The following is a 23,791-nucleotide window of genomic DNA, read 5'->3' on the forward strand; positions in this document are numbered from 1 at the left end:
GTTCCAGACTCCATCTAGTCAAGTTAGTGGCCCACAGAGGTGTGGGACCTTGAAACGTGGGACGGGGGTTTAGGTTTGGGTTTTGAGCAGCTGGGGGTAGGTTGTTGACTTCTGGCTCCGAGTCAGAACTATCAGAAAAACCCTCAGCATGGTGATCATCCAAAGGGATTGGGTGATCATCTTCTGGTTCTGCCTCTAGCCAACCAGCATTGCCTTGGTTCGGGAAGTACGGAAAACCATGGTGAAATCCAGCCATTAAAATCTACGTGAGAAAAGGGATATAAGAAATAGCTAAACAGACGAACTGACTAAGATAATTACAGTAAGACCAAATACCCCAATGGTATTTCTTTATGGTTGTGTTGGTAAGTTTTTAGAGTTGTTGCCATATCACAACCATTCTTGGGCATATGCTAATCACTCCTCGGACCAGCATAGTTGATCAGGCTATGCCATTCCCAAGACTGACCATATATCCCCAGGGTTACTTGTGATATTCAACAATCGTAATACTTTTGTTCTTGTCATTGTGACACGGATTGTAGTATGAATGCAGGCACGTATACTTACTTAAATATTTTATTATTTAAAAGTATAACTATTAGACAGAGTGTTTTAATCCCCATGTATTTATAGTTAGTATATCTTTTATGGGTTGATATACTATATTCACTATAAACAATGCTCTGATACCAATCTGTCACACCCCAAAACCACGAACGGTGGAAACGTTCCGGGGTGGAGGACGTCATGTACAGTATCACAACAGTGTAAAATAGTAAACAAGCAACAACATCATCCATTGCATTATAAGTAAAGTTTTAATACATGTGTGTTATTTCATTGTAATAAGACACCAAAAATATACAATCAACATAAAAGACGAGAGTTGGCTGCTCCGCCTTCTCAAAACCTGGCCACCGTACCTCTCTACTGATGACCTGAGAATACAAGTTATTTGAAAAGAGAGTATCAACTTTAAAGCTGGTGAACTCATAAGTATTTAAGTGTCATTGTCTTGCTTACTAAAAGCTGTTTTAAAAGTCATGTAAACCTTTAAATGAAAATGTTGATGTAAGTATGAAAGGCCCTAGAAAATCCCTTATTTTCTACTAGTATGAAATGTAGTCTCCTACCAAGACCCGAATGTTTTGTTATGACAATGTAGTCTTCTACCAAGACCCGAATGTTTTATTATGATAATGTAGTCTTCTACCAAGACCCGAATGTTTTGTTATGACAATGTAGTCTTCTACCAAGACCCGAATGTTTTGTTATGACAATGTAGTCTTCTACCAAGACCCGAAGGTTTTGTTATGACAATGTAGTCTTCTACCAAGACTCGAATGTTTTGTTATGACAATGTAGTCTTCTACCAAGACCCGAATGTTTTGTAAGTAAAATGATAGTTTTTCCTTCTTTTTGACTACTACAAACATTACTTAGTCTAACTCATCGTTTATGTGAATATATCACAAAATTAAGTAAATAGGAAAAATATAACCATGTAAATGTTATCCCTGGATACTAGGACTAACACGCCATCGCAGAAGCGAAAGGTATACCCTAATGAACATCCGAAGAATGTCAACTCATCCTCTGTAGTGGCAGCAGGGTGGACGAGGGTTAGTCCCGTAGCCGACTCCTAATATAAGAGTTAACCTAATGATCATCCGAAGATTTTCATCTCATCCTCTGTTGCAAAAGCAGGACGGAGGAATGGTTAGTTCCGATATCAATCTATCTATGATAAGTAATAACCTTAGACATCCGTAGATGTTCATCACCCAGTGTTGCTAACAGCTGGGTTCCGGAATGGTTAATCCCGTCTAGACATCCCGTCGAACAGGGATAGGCAGGAAAATTTACACAGAAGGTACGAATAAATCTTCCTCATAACTCTAGGTACAAGTATCCAGGTAAGTGAATACATGATAATGTATCTATGTAACAGTACTCATGTATGGTATTCATGTAAGCGTATTTAGATAAATGTACTCATTTATCATGTAATCCTAGATAAATGTACTCATGTATCATGTAATGTCCTGGTATAGACTCATGAATGAACGGACTCTTGTGTGATTCCTTGTAATAGGAATAGTGTTTGATATCTTCAAATTATCCCTATGATAATTTACTGAAAGGTAATTGGTTGTTCAAGTAGGTTTATACACTCTTACTACTCAAGGGTGTGAGAAACTAAATGAAAGATGTAAACTATAACATCAATACATATATAAGAATATAAGTGTATATGCATAGTTTAGTTCAAGAATGTAAAATGGTTTTGTAAGACATTTAATAACATGGTGTTTTCTACTTATATTCCCCCCCCCCCCCCCTTTAAAGCATTTAAAATCATTTAAAACATTGATTAGGGGTATGAACTCACCTGTCGATGGTGGTTTGGATGAACTAGATGGTGTAGGATTGTTAGGTGTCAAGTGAGGACTTGTACACACACTACGATCCTAATGAACATATAATCACACATATATGCACTCAATTAGTCTTAAGTTACTAATTGATAATGTTAAGACATCCTAGAACATAATAAATACTTTATATAAGTGTTTTAAGCCCTAAGGATTGCATCTAAGCTATTGAGGGACAAGGTACTTGGGTTTAGGGTTCCAAAGGACCCCATATATGAGTTTACTCTCCATATAGCATCACACATGGAGTTTACGGTTGTAAACTCTTGAGTTTACGGCCGTAAACTCCCAACCTTGGTGGTATTTTGTGTTTTGAAGTTCTAAATGATTCCTAGAATTATTCCAACTTGGTGGTTAAATCCTTGGAAGGGTTTAAGGCCTAGAAACACTCCTAAGGGGAGTTTACAGCCCCAAGGCCATTTCCTTTGGAGTTTATGACCGTAAACTCCGTTGGAATGGTATTTTTGTTGCTTTCAAGTGTCTTGCATATGTAGGATAGGTTCTAGACTTTTACCTAAAGCATATGAAGGCATTAGGCACACTTTGGTGCCCTTCATTCATGTTTACGGCCCAAGAACCATGTCATGGCCGTAAACTCACTTTGGAAGGTGATTTTGATGTGTTTTGGTCCTTGATTTAAGTGGGAACAATTCTTAGTAAATGTCCAAGGCTTTAGGTGCCTTAAAAGCACCCTTTTGTGCATGATTTTGGAGTTCACGGTCCAAGATCATCTTGGGCCGTGAACCCCCAAACTTGGGTGATTCTTTGATGTTTTCATGTCCCTAATACACTCCTATACAAGTCCAAGGTAGTATTATATCACAAGGGAAGATCTAGGCTTTGTTTCGGGAGTTTACCGCCCAAGAACACCTTGGGGAGTAAACTCCTAAATCTAGTGATTTAGCTATGTAAATCATGTTATAAACACATATTAAGCTTTCTAACACTACTAGAAAGAGGTACTCATGATTTGGGATAAAAACCCGGAGATCCGTGAGAGAGAAAATGGTTTTTCTCTAGTTGGGAATGCGAATAATAAATGAATTTGGTTCAGAATTCTATTTATAGTCCTGAGATATTTTTGACAGAAATATTTTTATTCCTGAAATGATTTCTCATATAGCAGAGTATTGGAATAACAGTGTTGCACTAAACCATAATGCATCCACTCTCCTGATATCTCCTGAAGTGTAAACCCTGAATTACTCAAACTTACACGAAAAAGTCTGAAAATTAACTGTGACTGCTATAACTTCTATTGAAGTGATATAGTTTGTACAGAATGGAAATTTCGGGTTGTCACATAAGATCCCTAAATTATTATGAATTTAGGCCTCGAATAAAGTACTATAAAGATACATTTCTCATCCGGGGGTTCATTATTTATTTAGTTAATTTTATTTTTTTATTTATTTAATAAACGGGGTGTTACACCTGGTTTTAAATTGTTCCCAAGTTAAGATGGTAACTAAGCTCTCCCCAAGATTCATTCTTGTCAGTTTCCACCAAAAGGGGCCTCCGTTTGAAGCATATCAATAACATACTCCATATCAAAAACACAATACAACAATATACATTATCAATAATAACTTAAGTGCATTTTATTACCGAACCAATGTTAAAGTTTTTTTTAAATCAACTAATACATAATAAGAAGGGACCCAAGAAACAAAATAAATATAGAAAATACAAATGAATAACAACTTACACTTGTCGTTATTCTTCCTTTGTCTTTCCTCAATAGCATAGCTTCGAGTACCGGGTAACCCATGGATATGATGTAAAATGAGATAAAAGTTTGTATAGAGATGTCATAAATGTAGTCTCTTTCAAATACTATTTTAATAACCCCCATTAGAAATCCTAGTAAATTGAGGATGATCAAAGAACAAAGGGGCACAAGAAACATACTTGATGTTTGGAAATTATATATGCCCCTTTGATATAGTTTTACCTGATCATCATCAACCACCTTATTTGTTGGTAGGAAGCTTGCTTCTTTTGCACCAAGTTTTTCCATTATTGCATACATACTTCCATAAAGATGACATGTAATTCCCTTTACCATCCAAGTCCTTTGTTCATATCTCCATACTTTTAGGGAAGCTCCGGTGGAGTGAATCTCCCTCATGTGTTGTAAATTTGATAATACAAACACATACAAAAAGATAAGGAAGAATGGGCTTTTAACCTAAATATTAATAAAGAAAGGTTATCAAGAAAGGAACTTGACATATACATATAGCTAATTCTTGTGAAATATAATGGAATGTCAAAAATAGTAGGAAATTCCTTTGTTTCCCTTACCTCAGGATAAACAGTGACGTCATTGAGCAGGGCGAGCTGAGGAATGGTGGCGAGAATCCACAAAGGTAAGAAAGCAAAAGGAAAGCAAGCCAACCATGCATAACAAAAACTATGAAGAACAGACATTCTTGATGGTCCGTAAATAATAGGAGAGAACCTTGATAAAGCAACTTCGATTAACCCTGCAGTCCATCTGGTGCCTTGAATAAGAGAATCATTTAAACTTGTCGTGCAAGATCCCAAGAAAGCAGGTTTTTGTGGCATGTAATAAACAGAAATCCACTTTTTACAATGCATATTGAAGCTTGTGAAGTAGTCTTCAACTACAGAAAAGTATCTAAAACCTACCTACAACAACATAGCATCAAAAGAGTACGTCAAACTATGGGTGGCAAATCATTTGCGAGACCTTCACTTTTTTCTAGTTATAAAATAAGTGTTTTTTTGTCGTTCCAAAAAAACGTTTACTGATGTTTAACTATTAACAAAATTTGCATTCAAATTCTTACCTCTTTTCCCCATTTTGTGTTATTCTCATATCCACAAGAGGACAAAAGCTTAATTTCTTGCAACAACACATCACTCAGCACTTTCCCATAATCCATATTTTCACCGTGTTTTTGATGCATCGATTTGAGGAAATCATTGGACGAACCAAAACACTCTTTGAGTTCCTTTAAATTTATGTCTAGAATATTTCACAAAAAATTATTATTATCAATTAACAAAATTGATATGAAGTCGGTGTAATATAACGTATAATAACATCCACAACTGGAGAAATGTTTCAATAACCTTTTTTGTGTAAATTCATGACAAGTTGACCATATCAACGACCAAAAATATTTAACAAATATCTATTATAGTAAAACATTTTCACAGATCTAATATAAAAGTCCAACATATATCAATTTATAGATAATGAATAAATCGATATTAAAATAAAATTAAAAAAAAAAAAAAAAACTTGGTTCATTGACCTTATAAATTTATAATAAAAAAAAGTCACAGGTGAAAAGGTATCAGAAAATGGTTTTTTTTTTTTTTAATTTACCGACATTGTTGCTAAATATCGACAAAATTCGGTAACTTACATCTAATGTAACTAGAAAAAACAAATGTTTCCATATAATTGGTTACATATAGATATTGGCATTTATAGGTTTATAAATTTACGCTTAATTTTCTCATTTTTTTTAGCTCTAACTTATTTCTCTCTTTCATCAATTAATGTAATCTCTAAATACTTAGATAATGCACATTAATCATATATAGGGGCTACAATAATCGATGTAAGAAAGGAATATATTATGGGTGAATAAGAATATTTATAATACTCTAAAACGAATTTTGAAAGGATACCAAAACCTCTATGTAACCGATTATATAGAAATATTCACTTTTCCTAATAACAATAGATGGAAGTATCTGAATTATTGTTTGTGTGTGTGTGCGTGTGCATGCATGAATTATTATTTTTCATTTGTATTCTCATAATTGAAACAATGAATTGGCACAAACCTTCTAGTGGTAAATGATGCATATAGAGTGCTTCTCTCTTTAAGTAATAACATGTTCCAGATAAACAAGGCCCCTTGATCCCATCCATTCCTGACCAGAGTGTCTAATTTCAATAAACCAAAAAATCCATTAGTGAATAAAATGAAATAAAGTGAAAATGAGAACTTAAAACTCTACTAAAATATATGCATGTGTGTCATATCAAATAGAATATGAATATTACTATTCCATCTTGGCATTGAAATTGTTACAATTTTTTTTACTTGTCAATTAAACACTAAGATAAGATTTATTTACCTTAAAAGTACATCTCAATTCACTCTCATAGATATCGTGTTTACTGATATTATAAAACCTTTGTGGGAATTGGACGAAAGCTAGAGAGGAAGATATAGGGGCAAGGTGGAAACACATTGCTTGACGTGCTGAATTTGCATCATTGCAGTACATGTCACAATCCAGGCCTAGGATATATGGTGAATTGCTTATTAAACTTGACACTCTAAGCTGCAAATGTATGCTCATTATGTTAGTTTATTATTAGGTTTGTTTATACATGTATATGTAGATAGATAAAGAGAAATAGAGAAATAGAGTGGTACGAGGGCATTGAGAGATCCAGCCTTGAACTGGTGGTTATGATAAGGTCTCTTTTCACGAGATACATAGACAAGAAGAGGCATTTCTCTTTGAGTATGTACAATTTCATCACTTACCACCTTCAAAATATAATTTAGTTTGTCAATTTACTTCAAGGTAATAAAAACTAACCTAATGTTATAGCAAAAATGATATACATATGTAAAAATACATGTACAAATCTTACAATCAGTAGTGAATATTTTGTAGCAAAAGTTTTAGGAAAATTAAAAAAAAAAATGTCATAATCCTAAGCAAAAATAATTAAACATGATTAGTTATAGCTACAGATATAACACCATGAGAAGACATCAACAATGCACTATCTATGACTATATATAATGATTTGGGAGCTCATATACCAAATATCTTTTTAGAGGCTACAAAATCCGATTATTTCTTAATTTTTATAACAGAGTACTTTTAATTTGTTGCAAAATAGGATATCGAACTAACATTTTTGTATAAGTATCTTACTAAATTTACATTTATTGTTATCCAAGACAAACCTATAGATATACATACATAGAAATTAAAAAGACTTAATGCATTAAGACACATGCGTATAATTATATTTGTAAAAAAAACTCAAAAAATACATGAATATTTTAACATGCATATGTAAACAAACATAAGTGCCTGTGTGCATAACATAAAAAAAAAAAAAAAAAAAAAAGTTCGTATATGCACACTCCGATGTGTTATATATATATATATATATATATATATATATATATATATATATATATATATATATATATATATATATATATATATATATATATATATATATATCTTATTTTTTTATTAATGCACTTATATGTGTGTCTTAATAAATTAAGTTTTTGTTTTAAAAAACGTTATGAATGTATGTTTATATGTATGTATACTATGTCATAATATTTGTACCATTTAAGCTTGGCATGATCAACTATTTAATTTGTATTAATAAACTCCCCTTAATAGCTTATAAATATTACTCATCTAACAAGAAAAATATTTGGTAAGGTGACAACAAAGTGGTATATAATGGGTTGAACTAGTCAACTTAACCTACTAATTGTAAACGCTTTATTTGTCCGGTGAGTCAAATGAGAAAGGATGATATATCTTATTCTTTGTTTTGACAAGATTTTTGTTTTTATTAAATTCTAACACCTTCCGTTAATTTCTTTTAACTATTGTTTTTAGGACTAGCTCCTTATTTTGCATTGATTATAAAAATATTTTGTTTGTTGTTCAAAAAAAACTATGAATGTTTGTAATGGTCTCGGTTAGGTTTAAGAAGAACCTAACATGAGCTACAGCATGTTGCATTTTTATATAAAATCAAAATACAGTTTTTTATGTTGCAAAATAGTAATCCGGGAAGGGCTATGGAGCTCTCATGTAATCAATACCTAATGTGGCCAAAGTGTTTCTTAGTCATTCACCATGTAACTGAATCACCAAGATGAAAACAATAACAATGTAGTAGACTATATGCCACTCAACTCACCATCACAATCTCTATATGAGAATGTTTCTAAATAGAAGAAGTGATGATCTGTATGAAAAATAAAGCATATGGACCATTTTAACCTTAACGTATTGAAAGACATGAAGGATGGTTGGTTTTGATCAAGATCAGGCCCTTCCATAAACCAGGGACCATTTGTACAACATAAACAAGATCAACTCGTGTAAATGTTGTTGGGAAACTTAGGATTTGTAGTGGAGATCTGGATACCAGCTTGAATCGTGATATCACTTTCCGAACTGATATTTCTACCCTATGTCTAGCTTAAAAGAAATTCAGCCTAGGATAATCCAAGCGGACACTTACGTTTCTAGGCACAGAAAACGTAAGCTAATATGCTAAAGGGTTCTGTGAATGTGTAATGAAAAACGAGAGCTCAGAAAAGAGCCCCATCTGGAAAGAAAGAATTGTTTATATACTAAACACGATTTGGGTTTCAACGGGTTGAGCCCTCATTAGTTGCTTTGGAAGCAAGTAATACTAAACACGATTAGCGGGACCCCGGCCAGGGGCTCTGCCCTTTGGACCCCGCTAGGGGCGCTGCCCTTAGACCCCACCAAAGGGGCGTTGCCCTTTTGGAAACCCCGGACCCCCGACTAGTCGTCGAACCGGCTTCTGACTCGATCTTATACATGCGTGCACACCGCACAACCCCGTACATGTTTTAGAGTACAAATCATGAAACCTCTTAGCTCACATGTTAGTTCCAGTTACTTAAGATGACATTGTGACACTAAAATCACCAACAAATGTAAGGTAGATAGTTGGGTTATAAGAGAAACATCACTCATAATAATAAAGTTACTTTTCAACTTAAGTGGTTTGGAAATTCACTTCCTTATCCATAAGCCTTGAATAGATAGCTAACGTGAGATGTATTTCAAAGAAAAAAAATAAAAGGATGATTTTAGCTTTATAATATTGGAACTATCATCTTATATAATAATTATATCATTAACATAGAGTAATAATAGAATGTAATACACATATGTGGTACACGTGCAAAGTATATACACATTCTGACTCAATGAGAAAGCAATATATGTGAGAGCAGTGTTGAGATTTTTCTACGCTATCATTGTGATACTTGTTAAGACAAGAAATTGTTTTTTGAAATTCTAAAACATATTAAGAGTGAGCAACAAAACTTGGAGGGGGCATTCATACTTTCTCACCAAGATCACCATTAAGAAAGGGATTATTTTTCCATTGAGCATTCAGCGACGAGATTCAACAATCACAAGGAGGCTACAAACTTAAATGATGAAGGGTATAAGGATTATGTCTTACTTAATCATGATTAGACAATAAGATAGGGTAGCAATAAAAATCACAAAGCCAATAGGGAATATGCCTTATGCAATCATAATAATTTGGTTTAGATGATGTAGTCTAAGTAGGATTCGTAGATAAAGGATATGTCATAGAGATGTGTTTAGAAGTTGTAATTGGAGGTTCAAGATAGTTTAACAAACGAAAATATAATAAATCTAGAAAGATTGAATCAAATGGGAATGAATCTTGTTAAACTAATGTTGTTGTAAGGTAAAGAGAGATAAAATGTGATTGTAAATAGGATTAAGAGAGGGAGGGATGACGGGAGAGAGATGTTAGAATACATACATATATATATATATATATATATATATATATATGTGTGTGTGTGTGTGTGTGTGTGTGTGTGTGTTAGTTTATAACTCATGGGAACTACAGTTACACATTAATTAAACTATTATATTAAAAACTTAAAATTATTAATCAATTATTTTAAATAAATTATTAATTAAAAGATACTTTTTAGTTATATAAAATAATAATAGTTGATTTAAATAAACATGTGAAATTATATCACCTTATAATTTGTATTAATTTTATTCTTATTTTTATTCTAATGTTATTAATTTAATGTAATTAGAGTAAGAAATTTGAAATTTGAAATTTAAAATGAAGAATAAATAGGTTGACAAGCGGCATAACATTCGTTAGGAGGCTTAATAGGGTTACACATGACAAATAGAGAATAAACTTATTCTTATATTAGAATAGGAATACACACACACACACACACACACACATATATATATATATATATATATATATATATATATATATATATATATATATATATATATATATATATATATTTAAGTCCACTTGTTTTGAGCTCCTTTTGTCTTTAGCCCTTTAGGATTAGCTATCCTTTATATTCCCCTTCTTCTTGATTTTTGGTTTTATGCTTTCATCAAGAACCTTGTAATCTTCCTCTTTCATTAATCATATAGCTTAATTATCCTAATATTAGGGTTACTGTAGTTGTTCGCCTGTGATTGTTGGTTCGTTTGCTACTTCCACTGGTCGGATTTCTAATGGTTTGGTTTTTGTCGTTTGCTTTCTCTATAATTTGATTTGTTGCCTCTGCTAGTTTGTTGCAGTTACGGATATCAACAGGAGTGGAAATAGCTGCCCCCACCCCGCCCCCGAAATCAGTTGTTGCCCACACCCCGTTGCTGCCCCCGAACCCCCCGTTCCCGCCTCTAAATACATTTATCACCCCAATACCGCTCCCTTTCCCCCGTTTTATAAGCATAAAATTGATTTTTTTTTGATAAAAAATGCTATATTTTAGGCTAAGAAAACTATTTTACATAACTTTAATAGATAAAAATATTGTTACTTAACAACTAAAAGATTAAAAATCCAACATTACAAATTAGAAAATGTATAGTCTCTCTCTCTCTCTCTCTCTCTCTCTATATATATATATATATATATATATATATATATATATATATATATATATATATATATATATATATTCCCTAAGGACATATGGGAGCTAGTAAATCTACAGCTTATTTTTATCGATCCGCATATTTTTTGTTAATAACTCGCTATTATGCCCCCTTACAGTGCATTTTAATTATTCCAACATTTTTTAGGAATTGATTTGATTCTCTTTTAACGTATAAACCCGACACGCTTAATCTTCCTCCTCTAATGTTGCAATGTAATAAACTCATCTGAACGGAATGTAGTGACTGGAAATTGTTCGTCACATTTTCCCTTCTGTGCACCCATGTTTTTCCACCGATGATCAATCGGTTCAATATTCTTGGTTAACGAACCCAGTTGTAGATCCTCCCCCCGCTTCCTTTTGATTTCCACCCACTTTTCGATGTTCTGATTGTCGTTTCCTTTTTCTCCATATTCTCAACTGCATTACAATTACACAGGTGTTGAAGTAACATGAGTTTTTCGACGGGAATGTGTGTGACATTACAGGGTCGATCGGACTAGAAATTAGTTTTGAAATAATTTATGAAGTTTGTGTGATAGTATTCTAGGGCTCCGATGATGGTGTTCTCGAGGAGAGTCTTCTCGGTAAATAATTTTAGGTGTAGATCAATGGGTTCCTGAGGGACGTTCTTCCTGGAGAGTATAAACTTTAAAGTTGAGAGACCAGAATGTGTTTCTAACCAGTCGTGTTAAGATACGTGGACTCTCCGATCACTGCATTTCATTCTTTCAAATGCATATACATGGAAGAAGACTGCAAAACTTATTGGTCTTTTGAAAACCAACTGAAGACTACAGTGCCTCAGGATGAAGGAGCTTTGTGAGGAAATGAAGAGCTTAAAAAGGACGTGTAATACTTCACATTTAAATGTAAAATACACTATATAATAATATTTAAATAAAGGGTATAATCGTCCATTAACTAACATATTATGTGGAAGAATAAAAAAAATCAGTGGAAGAATCAGCTACCAGGGCATATATATATATATATATATATATATATATATATATATATATATATATATATATATATATATATGTTAGCCCATGTTTATTATAAGCCTACTTGTTTTGAGCTCCTTTTGTATTTAGCCATTTTAGGTTAGCAAACCTTTATATTCTCCTTCTTGTTTTTTGATTTTATGGTTTTATCAAGAACCTTATAATTTTCCTTTTTCATTAATCATATGACTCAATTATCAAGAGAAAGAGAGAGTACTTGTATTCCTAGAGAGTCGAGAGAGAGTCATTAATCATATGACTCAGTTATCGAGAGAGAGAGAGAGAGAGAGAGAGAGAGAGAGAGTACTTGTATTTCTAGAAAGTGATATAGCAGGTAATACGAAATTATTTAGAGATAAGATCCCAACATCGATATCATTTGTGCTCAATACCATAACCAATGAAATAACACACACGAAAATGATCTTTACTTTTGAATATTTGTGAGACTAAAACTAAACAAAACATGCACAACCCCAAACATTAACCATAGGTAAAATTTACCTATTGGCATTTATGCTATAAACCTTTTTCTGTAGCAATTATGTAGGTATTGTTGTATACCTACAAATTGTGTCGTAGCTAAAGCCTTTGTTTTCTAGTAGTGTTTTGTAAACCCAGAGAAACCAAAAGGTAAAACAACGATCGAGAATGATTGAGTGATAATTAGCAATACATCCTATTTAACCTCTAACACAATATTACTAATTGATCAAACATGGAAGAACTTGAGATATCTGATATATGTAAACTTGTAGATAAATACTATCCAAGAAAAAGCTTCCAAATTAAAATGATTACAATAGAAAACATTATTAAACTAATTGCTAGTTACAATTAATTACCAAAACTATCACTAATAATGGATAATTACAAACGACAACACAAAGTTTACCGAATTACCATCATGTATGTTAGTATGTATCTATAATGTTTTAACTAAATAAAAGAACTAATGTCTTAAATCTTAATTACCATAATAAATATGAAATATATTGAGTTTCGACAGACTTGACATCTACTTGATTGATACAAATTCTAAAAATAAGTAAATAATAATCAAGAAATTAAGCATTTAGAACTAGTCATATATTAGTAATTGATTTGTAGAAGAAAAAATGTAGCAAGAAAGTTCATAAGATAATATAGAATAATATATTGAAAGATATAAAAGCATCTTTGAAATCAAAAGAAATCCACATTACCTCAACAACAGAAGAATGGTCCTTGTTTGATCTGCATATTTCACTTTCTGATATCTTAGTCACTTTATGAGCAAAAGATTCATATTCTCCCTACATCACGCATGCAACAAAATTCCACAATCTCAATATATTTTGTTTTCATATCAATTTAAAAATCAAGACAAGGCCAATACTTGCTTGAAGACCATACATAAACTCTTACATAAGTATCCAGGAATACGAACAGACAATAAGTGTTGGATATTCTGTATGTGATACCAAACACATAACTCACCATTGATATGAGAATTTTCAACATATGTGTTTATTTGTTAAGAAATGTAAGGAAAGAAATAGTTTGCGATTTTAAAGATGTAAAATTGAGATTGATAGTTATAAATATAGGGTTAATGATTTATATTTATAGGACAAAGTAAGCATGTTTTTAACAAAATGTGATAAAATGGATTTCTCAACAATTTGTATAGTGATATTTCAAATTATTATTTATATGATAGTTTATAAACATGATTTTAAACTAATGAAAACGAAATGAAACGCTTGTTTCAACTATTTTATCTATTTATGTCTTAATCATCAACAATATGAGTCAAATGCATAATAATTTAAAAGCAAATTTCATTTCTTACCATAATTAAGCACATAAAACAAATAAACAATAATACAAGATTAATTATATAGTAATCGACTAATCGTTCTTGATTGCAAAATAAATGACAAATATCCAACAAACCCAATAAATAAATCATTTTCCCTTTGATGACGGTCAAAATTAATGATATAACACTTTTGTCACCTTCACCTTACTCTAAAAGAGATAAATATACATAATTATTTTAGTATCGATTTATTATGTAATATGAAATAATAATATTTCAAAATAATGCATGCATGTGACATTTCTTGTTCCCAAAAATGTTTTTTATTTGGAATATAATGTTTGTCAAAGCAAGGACTCAACACATATCCAAGAGTTGTGGCATTAAAGTTCGCCCGTAATGACTTCATGGCATGAGGCATAGCCTAAGTTATTTTTACAAAACTATAACATCTATTTCAAGTATTGCTCTTGAGACCCAACCAATTTAATTTTGACAGTTTATTGTATTTAGAAATATGATGATGTGGTGATGAGGCTCAACACGACGTGGTAGCACTCCATTAAGGAACGCACATTTTAATCACCACGACGTGGTCATGCAATGACCATGATGTGGTGGCGGCAGAATGAGAAACCCTAATTTCGAGTCTTGATCACTATTTAAACAACATTATGTCTATGGTTTCCTCTAAACTCCAACCTCCATCACTTAGAGAGAAACCATAGTGTGTATGTGTGTCTATGTGTGCTCTTGGTGAGAAATGTATGTGTTCTTGGCCTTTCAAGGTTCCTTAAAGAAGGAGATGGTGATTCAAGCTTGTAGACTGACTTGTTTTTGATTAAGGAGTGCTTCTACTTCAACCCTTACGCCCGAGAAGGTATAAAGTTCATACATTTCTATTCTAGGAGTCGCTTATGGTGTGATTAAGTCACTTTTTGGCTTTTGGAAATGAATCCTTGGAGTTTGAAGCAACTCCAGGACCTTGGATAAGATCTATGCTAGTTCTTGGACCTTATGGTTCCATAATGTTTGCATCTTGATCATAAATCAACCATGCATGAGCTTTCTAGGTCATTTGGTCCCTTTTTGAGTTAAGGTTTTAGATCTATGCTTCTAGAGGCTAGAGAAAGGATAAAGTTGGAAACTTTACCTGCGCACGACGTGGTGACTTAATTATTGACTTTTGACCATTGTATTTTGATCTAGTTGACTTAAGGTCAAACCTTATGGTTCATGTCTTAGATTGTGAATTTATTCTTATTTTTCTAGATGGGTGTGGTATCAGCTAGTACGTGCAACGCGTTATAGGGATTTCTACTTTCGTCTGTGATGTGAGTATTATCACTATATTTTATACTATAGTATCTGTGCTTGTATTTTAGGATGTTGATATGTTTTAGTAATCAATTAGAATTATAGATCTATCATGATTACATGTGCTTGTTGGTTATTTTTTGTTTGCATATTTTGACATATTTTGGTTAGGTTGAGGTGATCATGTTTTGCATTGTAGGCTAAGAGAATTGGCCGGTCCAATTCATATTGTAGGCCCAAGAGGATTTGACCATTGTATTTTGATATAGTTGACCTAAGGTCAAACCTTATGGTTCATGTCTTAGATTGTGAATTTATTCTTATTTTTCTAGATGGGTGTGGTATCAACTAGTACGTGCGACGCGTTATAGGGATTTCTACTTTCATCTGTGATGTGAGTATTATCACTATATTTTATAATATAGTATGTGTGCTTGTATTTTAGGATGTTGATATGTTTTAGTAATCAATTAGAATTATAGATCTATCATGATTACATGTGCTTGTTGGTTATTTTTTGTTTGCATATTTTGACATATTTTGGTTAGGTTGAGGTGATCATGTTTTGCATTGTAGGCTAAGAGAATTGGCCGGTCCAATTCATATTGTAGGCCCAAGAGGAGCGGCCCCACTTTGATGTTGTAGGCTCCGGATGCATGAACTTTCTAGGTCATTTGGTCCCAATTGGACAATTTGATATATATATATATATATATATATATATATATATATATATATATATATATATATATATAATTTATTAATGTGTTATGAAAATAATATTTTAATTAGAAATCATATTATTTAATTAATAATTAATAAGAAATTAATTGGATTAATTAAAAGTACAATGACTGTTTGGTTATTTACTGAAAGTTTATGAAGGAATGATCTAGAACCTCATTAGATGAGGTGGACAAAATCTTCTAGGGAAGGCCTAGAATTTTCGTCCAAAGCCCTTGGGTAAAAGGATTGGGCTGCTTGGTCACCAAGCAAGGGAATATAGGGTTTATCCCTTAAACCATTGCTTTTCCCCCAAGATTCATCAGCTATATAAAGGCCTCCTTAGCCCCATATTTCGTCTATCACTTCTTTTAAAAGGGTTGACCAAAATTTTGCTTTCCTCCCTTCTCTCTCCTTGATCTTATTTTTGCTAGCTTGGGTGTGAACCATTAGAGCCATGACATTTGTGGTACTTGCTTCCAACGCTTCTACAAGTCAATGATCATTGTTATTTACTATAATAACAATAAGGTATGTAATCCTAAACCCTTTTATGTGTTTTTCGAAAATCACCTAGAGTTTCTAGGCTTCTTCTTTTGATGTTCATAGTTATATGTGCAATAAATAAAACATAGGTCTTAATTTGTTTTTTTTTACCAAAAACTCATCAATGGTATCAGAACGTTTGGTTTGTTTCAATTGAATTTGCTATAATTGTTGAATTTGATCAAATTCGGGTTTATGGAAACTAAACCCTAAAAGGCCTCAAATTCAATATTAGGGTTAGGGTTTTGAAACCCTAACCTTACACCGTAAGTTTCGAATTTATGGTTAGATTTTTAAAACCCGAACTTTCTTCCCCAAGCAATTTTCAAAAATTAGGTATGTTGTTAAGTTTTTTCAAATTTTGGTAATTATCATTTTACTTGCCTAAGAAAGAGATAATTTAAAATTGTAATAAATTCTATACCATATTTTCGAAAATTTAGAGGCTAAGGATTATGATTAAATTAATTGTTTAATTTAATTAGATAATTTAATATTTTTAATTAAATGTTAATTAACATATAAATATTAAATCATTTGGCTTATTTTTAATTTTAAATTATTTATTAGTTTTTTAAATTTAATTATAAACATAGTATTTTGAAAAGTTTAAAAATACACCTTATAGTATATGTAAAATCAAAATCTTAATCATTACTATATGTATAAGACTAAGTCAGTCGAATCGCTAGTAAGTCTCATTCACGAAGCCATACTATAAGGGGAGTTTAAGGAAGCGGCCTATAAAATGACCGTCATGGAGTATTCACTCTTAACCACCACTCTCTTGTATGGTGGATGGTCGTTAGTTGAACGGGTTTGATTCAAACGAGTTTGATAGGACAAATTAATCCTCATTAAAAGTATAATGCTATTAAAAGTAACTGAACTGTTTTTTTTAATCCAAATCTTAGCTACTTTAGGAAAAGTGTGAATTTGTATGCTATCCCATGAAATTGCACTTTATACTTTATAGTAGTTAGTAGAGCATCTGTGGTTAACCGACACACTAATGGTGACCATAAAGAGTAACGATAGGCATCTCGAAAATTATCATTGATTAATAGAGCTCGTGTTGTTAATCAACACATTAAAATGAGATAATAAATGGCATCGAGAGTGCCAAATTAATTTGCATGGTTATTCACATCTTGTTTGTAATCATCGGTATCGTAGTCACAATGGAAGAGCATAAATTGAGATAAAATCGTTATTTACACACCTTTATAAAATTTATAATTAGATTATGACATCACTTTTCTAAGTTATGAATTTTTTAGTTGGATCATAGCCTTAACCATGGTTTATATGAGTATGAGCTACTCCAAGCCGTTAGAGTACCATTTCCAGATGTTTTTAGAAAAACCCCAGATCTGAAGACCGTTAGAGCTGGATATAGTTCGTTTTCATGTTTTTTTCATAAATCAAAATCTACTGGCTTGAATGAGAATGAAGAATGAGGAAACTGGTGGTCATCGATACACCAGTAGAAGAACACGAACGAGGACCAGTCACCAATTTTTTTTTTTTTTGGATGTTTTTGTTTCTGCATCCCGATGTTGAAAAGGAAACGAAAGGTGATGGCAGGGGTGAGTGGATGAAACGAGGAAATAGGGTGAGAGCCGACAGGTTTAGCTATTCTCAGATGAAGTGGGTTAAGATGACCTTTTTGCTTTTTGGTGCACCATTCGTGTAATTTACCATCCATCAGAGTTGTCGATTTTGTCGGAAGATGCCATCAACTATGTTCTATTTCACATATCTCCGGTGTCTGCTTAAAATGTTGTTGCTGGTTTGGTTTTCTTAAGGTTTGGTTTAGATATGGTGGTTAGTTTTCCTATTTTCCAGTTTTCTTCTTCGATTTGATTCATATTTAGTGGTAATTTTGTTAAGACTTGGTTCTTGCATTGATTTTTCAGCGATTTGCTTCAGGAAAAAGGGTTAGTGATGGTTTGTTGTTGGTCTTACCAAAAAAGACAAACATAATGGTGGTGGTGAACCTGAATAAGAAGGTGAACGGTAGTGGTATGGGCGGAACCCTTAAGGGCCCTAGAGAGGCCATGGCTCCCTATCTTTTTGGACTACTAACGTTTAACTACTATGTATTAGGGTTATCTATGTTAAATGTGTCTCAAAATATGATATGATCTCTATTATTATGTTATAGAAGAGTTCAAAAAATTAAGGAAAGAAAATACCAACCTATGGAATCACAGGGACACTGGTTACAAATATAATTAACTTTGAAAATATTTAAATGTAACATCTATTCCAGGTATGAATCCGATCTTACAATATATTAACTTAAATTTGGGTGGCCACGTCGTGGTGTGGGAAAAATTTTTAGATTGCGAGATTTAATGACTCGCCACAGCGTGGCCATAAGTGTCATGACGTGGCAGGTGTTTTTAATGAAAAACCCCAATTTTTTGGTTTTGATCCCTATATAAATAACATTAAGGCTAGGGTTTCATGATCATTCAACCTTCATCACCCTTTCAACCTTTCCCAAAAAAAATCATAAACCTAGCCTCTATTTCTAACCTTTAAAGTTCTTGTGTGTTTTGGTGTCATTTAAAGAAAGAGAATGCATCTTTGAGCTTGGTTCCAGCAAGCAAATCTACTCACCAACCTTGTACACATTTTCTGGACCTTTGTAAGTCCCCAAGATCCAACCTTTATGTTGTTTACCTTTAGGTCTAATCCTTTTGTCCCTAATATATTTTAATATGGGAAATTGGATGGTTGAATCTCATAAAGTTAGCAACTTTATGAAATTCAACCATCCAATTTCTCATTCTAAAATATATTAGGGACAAAAGGACTAGACCTAAGGGTAAACAAAATAAAGGTTGGATCTTGGGGACTTACAAAGGTCTAGATGGCAACTTATAGGATTTGTCAGATCATTCTAGTATCATATGTTCCAGATCTGAAAATCTATGGATTCTTTTATATTGTGTTCAAGTTTAAGCCTTTAAGCTCATATTTTGACCTAAAATGGAAATGACATGCATTGGACATGCATGTCCATAAAGCCACGATTTTTAAGGCTTATTAGGAGTAAGGAGTCATTCTGGAAGCTTTGGAGGTGCTACTCTAAGGATTATGGGCTTAATAAGAGTCTTGATTCATTTAGTTATCATTAAAGAGTTAGGGTTTGGGATCTTGACTTATTGAGACGTCTTGAGGGTTAAAGTTAAAATCTTTATCCATCAAGACCATGGGAAGGACCAAATTTGAGCTTTGGAGTTCTTGAAGTTGGGGGGAAAATGGCTTAATGGTTTAAGCTATCCAGACTAGTCCCCACATCATAACTTAGGTTGCCATGGCATAGCGACTGAGTCAAGACCCATCTATTTTGTCGACTAGCAGCCACGACGTGGCGACTAGCTGGAGTTGACTTTGACATTGACTTTGACCGAGTTTGACTTTAGGTCATTTGGAACATTTTGAATAGTAGATTGAGGCTTGGTCCTTGTGTGTTGTACAGGTGACCCGTAAATCCGTTAGTTGGAGCAGTATTCAGTTTAACTATTTTCCTAATCGTGCAGTGAGTTTCTCCTCACTCTACTCACGGGTCGAATGTATCAATGATAGCCCATTAGGTTATGTATCCTGGTATATAGGATGATGATATATTGACTATATGTTAGATTGGTAGATCTGTATGCTATGCTATCAATAGCGTGCTATAACGGTGCTATAGCGTTTTACGAAGGTACTAAACCACTGTTTTGAAATAGCATTTACGAATAGCGGTAGCGATATTATCATCACTATTGATCGCTATTTACCGCGAACCCTATCAGCGCTATAACGAAGCTACACCCGCTTTTACAATTTCTTACACATCAAGCTACTTTGACAAAGAAAAAACCGGTTGTGGGCTATTTCAATATTAAATCAATATTTTTTTAATTCGTCCACTACACATTTTGTTTTAATAAGTCCAAATAATAAATTTAGTTAATTACAAACTACAAAGCAACAAATGACAACTTCTCTTTCTCGTCTCTTTTTGTACTTAGAAACTACGAACGACTTGAGTTGTAATGATACTTTGATACTTTTTAGTTTCCATATTACTATAATAGAATATTATATATATGGTTTATGTAATGTCTTTATATGATTTTTTATGAAGTTAATTCTATATAATATTAATGCTCTAATACATAAATTTTTTATAAATATATAAATATAAATTATACATGATATTAAAAAACCCGTTATACCACCGCCATATCACCAGGATAACCACAATTTCAAATAGCGGCATGTGACTAATATTGAAACTTTGACCATGATAACTGCTTAGTCTGTATGATTACATGAATCTGCTAGTTATATGTTTATTTTTTTTATGTACGTCGACAGAGTGTGGGTGGGTTGAGGCTGTACTGCTCTATGCTGTCGTAAACTAAGTTTTGTAAACATTTATGGTTTGTAGTTTGGTTTTGAAAAATGAAAATTTTACCTTGATTTTTAGGATGTTAAATAAAAACGATTAAAACAAAATTATTGTAATAAGACCATATTGTATCCAATAGTATTAAAATCTATAAGCCATATAAAATAATTGTAAACGTAATTTATTTCTCACAAAATTATACTTTTTATTTATTATTTTTGAGCATTATAGATTAGATAATGACAAGGATGGATATTAAATACATCTGCCACTCAAATAACTAGTAATATAAAGAAACAATAATTAATCGATATGAAATGATCATGATAATAGTGAAATTTAGATGTTTGAAAGACCTTTTAAAGTTGTAAACCAAATTAGTTTATATTATGGGTGTAAGTGAGCAGGGTTACTCATGAACTACTCGGGATCAACTCGTTAAAATCTCGACTCGAGATCAAACTAAACGAGCTTGAGCCAAGCTCGAACCTAAATATAAAGCTCGTTTATTACACTAGCTCGAGCCGAGCTTCAATTAGTGGTCTCGCGAGCCTATACGAGCCTACACATACAAACACACACACACACAAATATATATATATATATATATATATATATATATATATATATATATATATATATATATAGAGAGAGAGAGAGAGAGAGAGAGAGAGAGAGAAAGAGGCTAGTTTAAGCTCGTTTATGCTCGCGAGCTAACTAAATTGTTCACGACCCGAGCTCGAGCTTCATTTTAAGGCTTGAATCGAGCTCAAGCTACCTCAAATTAAACGAGCCAAGCTCGAGCTTGATCAGATTCGGGCTCGACTCTGCTCGTTTACACCCCTAGTTTATATTGTTTCGACCCCTCACTTGTAAAGCTTGTGTTCTGTAGGGGTGGGTTGAATAGAGGTGAAGGTGGACCACATATATTTTATCAATTTTTAATAATAATAATAATAATAATATAAATAATAACAAACATAAATTGTTAATAAAAAAAAAACAATTTTAATTATAAAAATAATCTGATAAAACAGTCTTTTTAAAAGTGGTAAGGATCAAACATGAAAGAAAAAAAAAAACTTATTATATAGTTACGGTCCGAACTAAAAAAAATGTTAGTGGCCAATCGCGTAGATTACGGTAAACCACAATAAGCACTCGTGTAATTTACCCTTTTTTATATTTCATTTTACTATATTCACTTTCTTCATAAAACAAATATTGCAAAATTATTTATACGGCAAAATGCTATATCAATCGCGGTCCAAGCAGTTTACAAAAAATAAAATACAAAATAAAAGTCAAAAAATCTAATTTCACAAAGAGAAAACGAATCTTGCCATAAAAATAGAATTTAAAATAATATACGTGAAAAAACATTTAATAATATGCTTCTTAATGTTTTTAAAAAAACTAATTTCGTTAAAAATATTTATTAATTAGTCGCTTATAAAATATGTTGAAACATTATAATGACATACTATTCACACAATGACATTTCTGTTTGTTGTTGTTGTTTTATTAATTTATTTATTTATTTATTTTAATTCCGTTTACGAAGACGAATCAATTAATTTACACTTTGAGCTCAATTATTTTTACCGATTTAATCTTTTTCTACAGCTGCTTTTACTTTCATAAAATCTTTCGTTATATAACTACCTTATATTAAATACATCTGCACTTATATTATATATAAATTTGATATACACCGTTTTAATAGATGGAAAACACAAATAAAAGTAGAGGAAATGTGTAGAAAAGGAAACATACGAACCTTAACCTTAACTTTCTCAGCTGCAAACTCATCATTATACACCAAACCCTCGTCATCAACTCCTCTTTCGGCGAAATAAGCCTCCGGACAAATTATCTTAACACCATACTTCTTGCAGAACGGCACCCATATCTTAGCAAACCTCCAAGCCTCGCTCATGGCTTCCAAAGTGACGGGACACCCCCCATCATCCGAAAGATAAACAGTAAGCTTCCTTGCCGGATAATTCAAAGTCATGGCGGAGACAACTGTGTTCATAACCCCAAGAGGCGGTTCCTTCTCCGGATCTGCAGTACATATGAACACGTCGATGGGTGGAAGTTGTTCGTCCTCCGGCAACCTCTCTGGGAACACAGTTCGAATGACTGGTCGCCATAGGAAAGACTGGCTGAGAATCCAAATGAAGGAGAGAGTGAGTTCTGCGATGAAAATTAAGAGGTGGGGGATGAGTGGTTGTGTTTTTGTGTCTATTAGAGTACGAATGGAGGAAGCTCTGTAGTAGATGAGGAAGGCTATAGCTATGGAGTGAGAGAATATGTATAATCTGTTGATGATTAGGGTTCTTGTTTTTACATGACAGAGGTTGAGAGGATGGGAGGCGGAGTGTGTTTGAAGAGCCATGTTGCAACGTTGATAATGGTTTTGCTCTCTTTCACGAGTCTCGTGGCTATTTATAATGTAGTTGTAATTCATAATATAGAAGTAGAAAGCAAATAACATAAGGAAAGTTAGGCTTTTTTTTTTTTTCGAATTTATAAAGTATATTGAATTGATAATAATAGTTTAATTCATAAAACATTGTTGATATAAATATTGTTTTTCTTAGACTGGATATATTTATAAAATATATTGAATTGATAATAATAACTGAAGTCATAAAACATTGTTGATATAAATATTGTTTTTTTTAACCGGATATACTGGCTGAATTTATATAACTATTTTATCTCTTGTTTAAAGATAATAAATTATTATTTCTTTA

At 32.6% G+C, this 23,791-nt stretch overlaps 1 protein-coding gene across 3 annotated transcripts; it reads right to left on the reverse strand.

Annotated features, from left to right (window-relative positions):
* Nucleotides 1–4,021: 4,021 nt before the first annotated feature.
* On the reverse strand, nt 4,022–23,499 carry LOC145093925 (quillaic acid 3-O-glycosyltransferase CSL1-like). Of its 3 annotated transcripts, XM_079032171.1 has the most exons (8): nt 22,810–23,494; nt 13,431–13,520; nt 6,869–6,985; nt 6,564–6,773; nt 6,267–6,369; nt 5,255–5,433; nt 4,746–5,093; nt 4,022–4,629 (listed from the first exon to the last, which is right to left on the reverse strand). In XM_079032171.1, the coding sequence occupies exons 1-8, from the start codon at nt 23,428–23,430 to the stop codon at nt 4,078–4,080; spliced, it is 2,220 nt and encodes a 739-aa protein (XP_078888297.1). In that variant the 5' UTR covers nt 23,431–23,494; the 3' UTR covers nt 4,022–4,077. The 3 variants fall into 3 exon arrangements, with proteins under 3 accessions (XP_078888297.1, XP_078888298.1, XP_078888299.1); XM_079032172.1 differs by lacking the exon at nt 13,431–13,520 and having other exon boundaries at nt 22,810–23,499; XM_079032173.1 differs by lacking the exons at nt 6,564–6,773; nt 6,869–6,985 and having other exon boundaries at nt 22,810–23,498.
* Nucleotides 23,500–23,791: the final 292 nt, after the last annotated feature.

This window comes from Lactuca serriola, chromosome 3, assembly GCF_051521515.1.
Source record: "Lactuca serriola cultivar US96UC23 chromosome 3, Lser_US96UC23_V15, whole genome shotgun sequence".
Taxonomy (NCBI): Eukaryota; Viridiplantae; Streptophyta; class Magnoliopsida; order Asterales; family Asteraceae; genus Lactuca; species Lactuca serriola.

What these genes read in the sequence shown, in the direction of transcription:
- LOC145093925 (XM_079032171.1), bottom strand. Translation starts at nt 23,430, where the DNA reads ATGGCTCTTCAAACACACTCCGCCTCCCATCCTCTCAACCTCTGTCAT. An exon ending in CTGGATCTCTCAATGCCCTC is followed by an intron (nt 6,774 to 6,868) that starts GTACCACTCTAT and finishes ATACATTTGCAG; the next exon opens with CTTAGAGTGTCAAGTTTAAT. An exon ending in ACGTCACTGTTTATCCTGAG is followed by an intron (nt 4,630 to 4,745) that starts GTAAGGGAAACA and finishes ATTAATATTTAG; the next exon opens with GTTAAAAGCCCATTCTTCCT.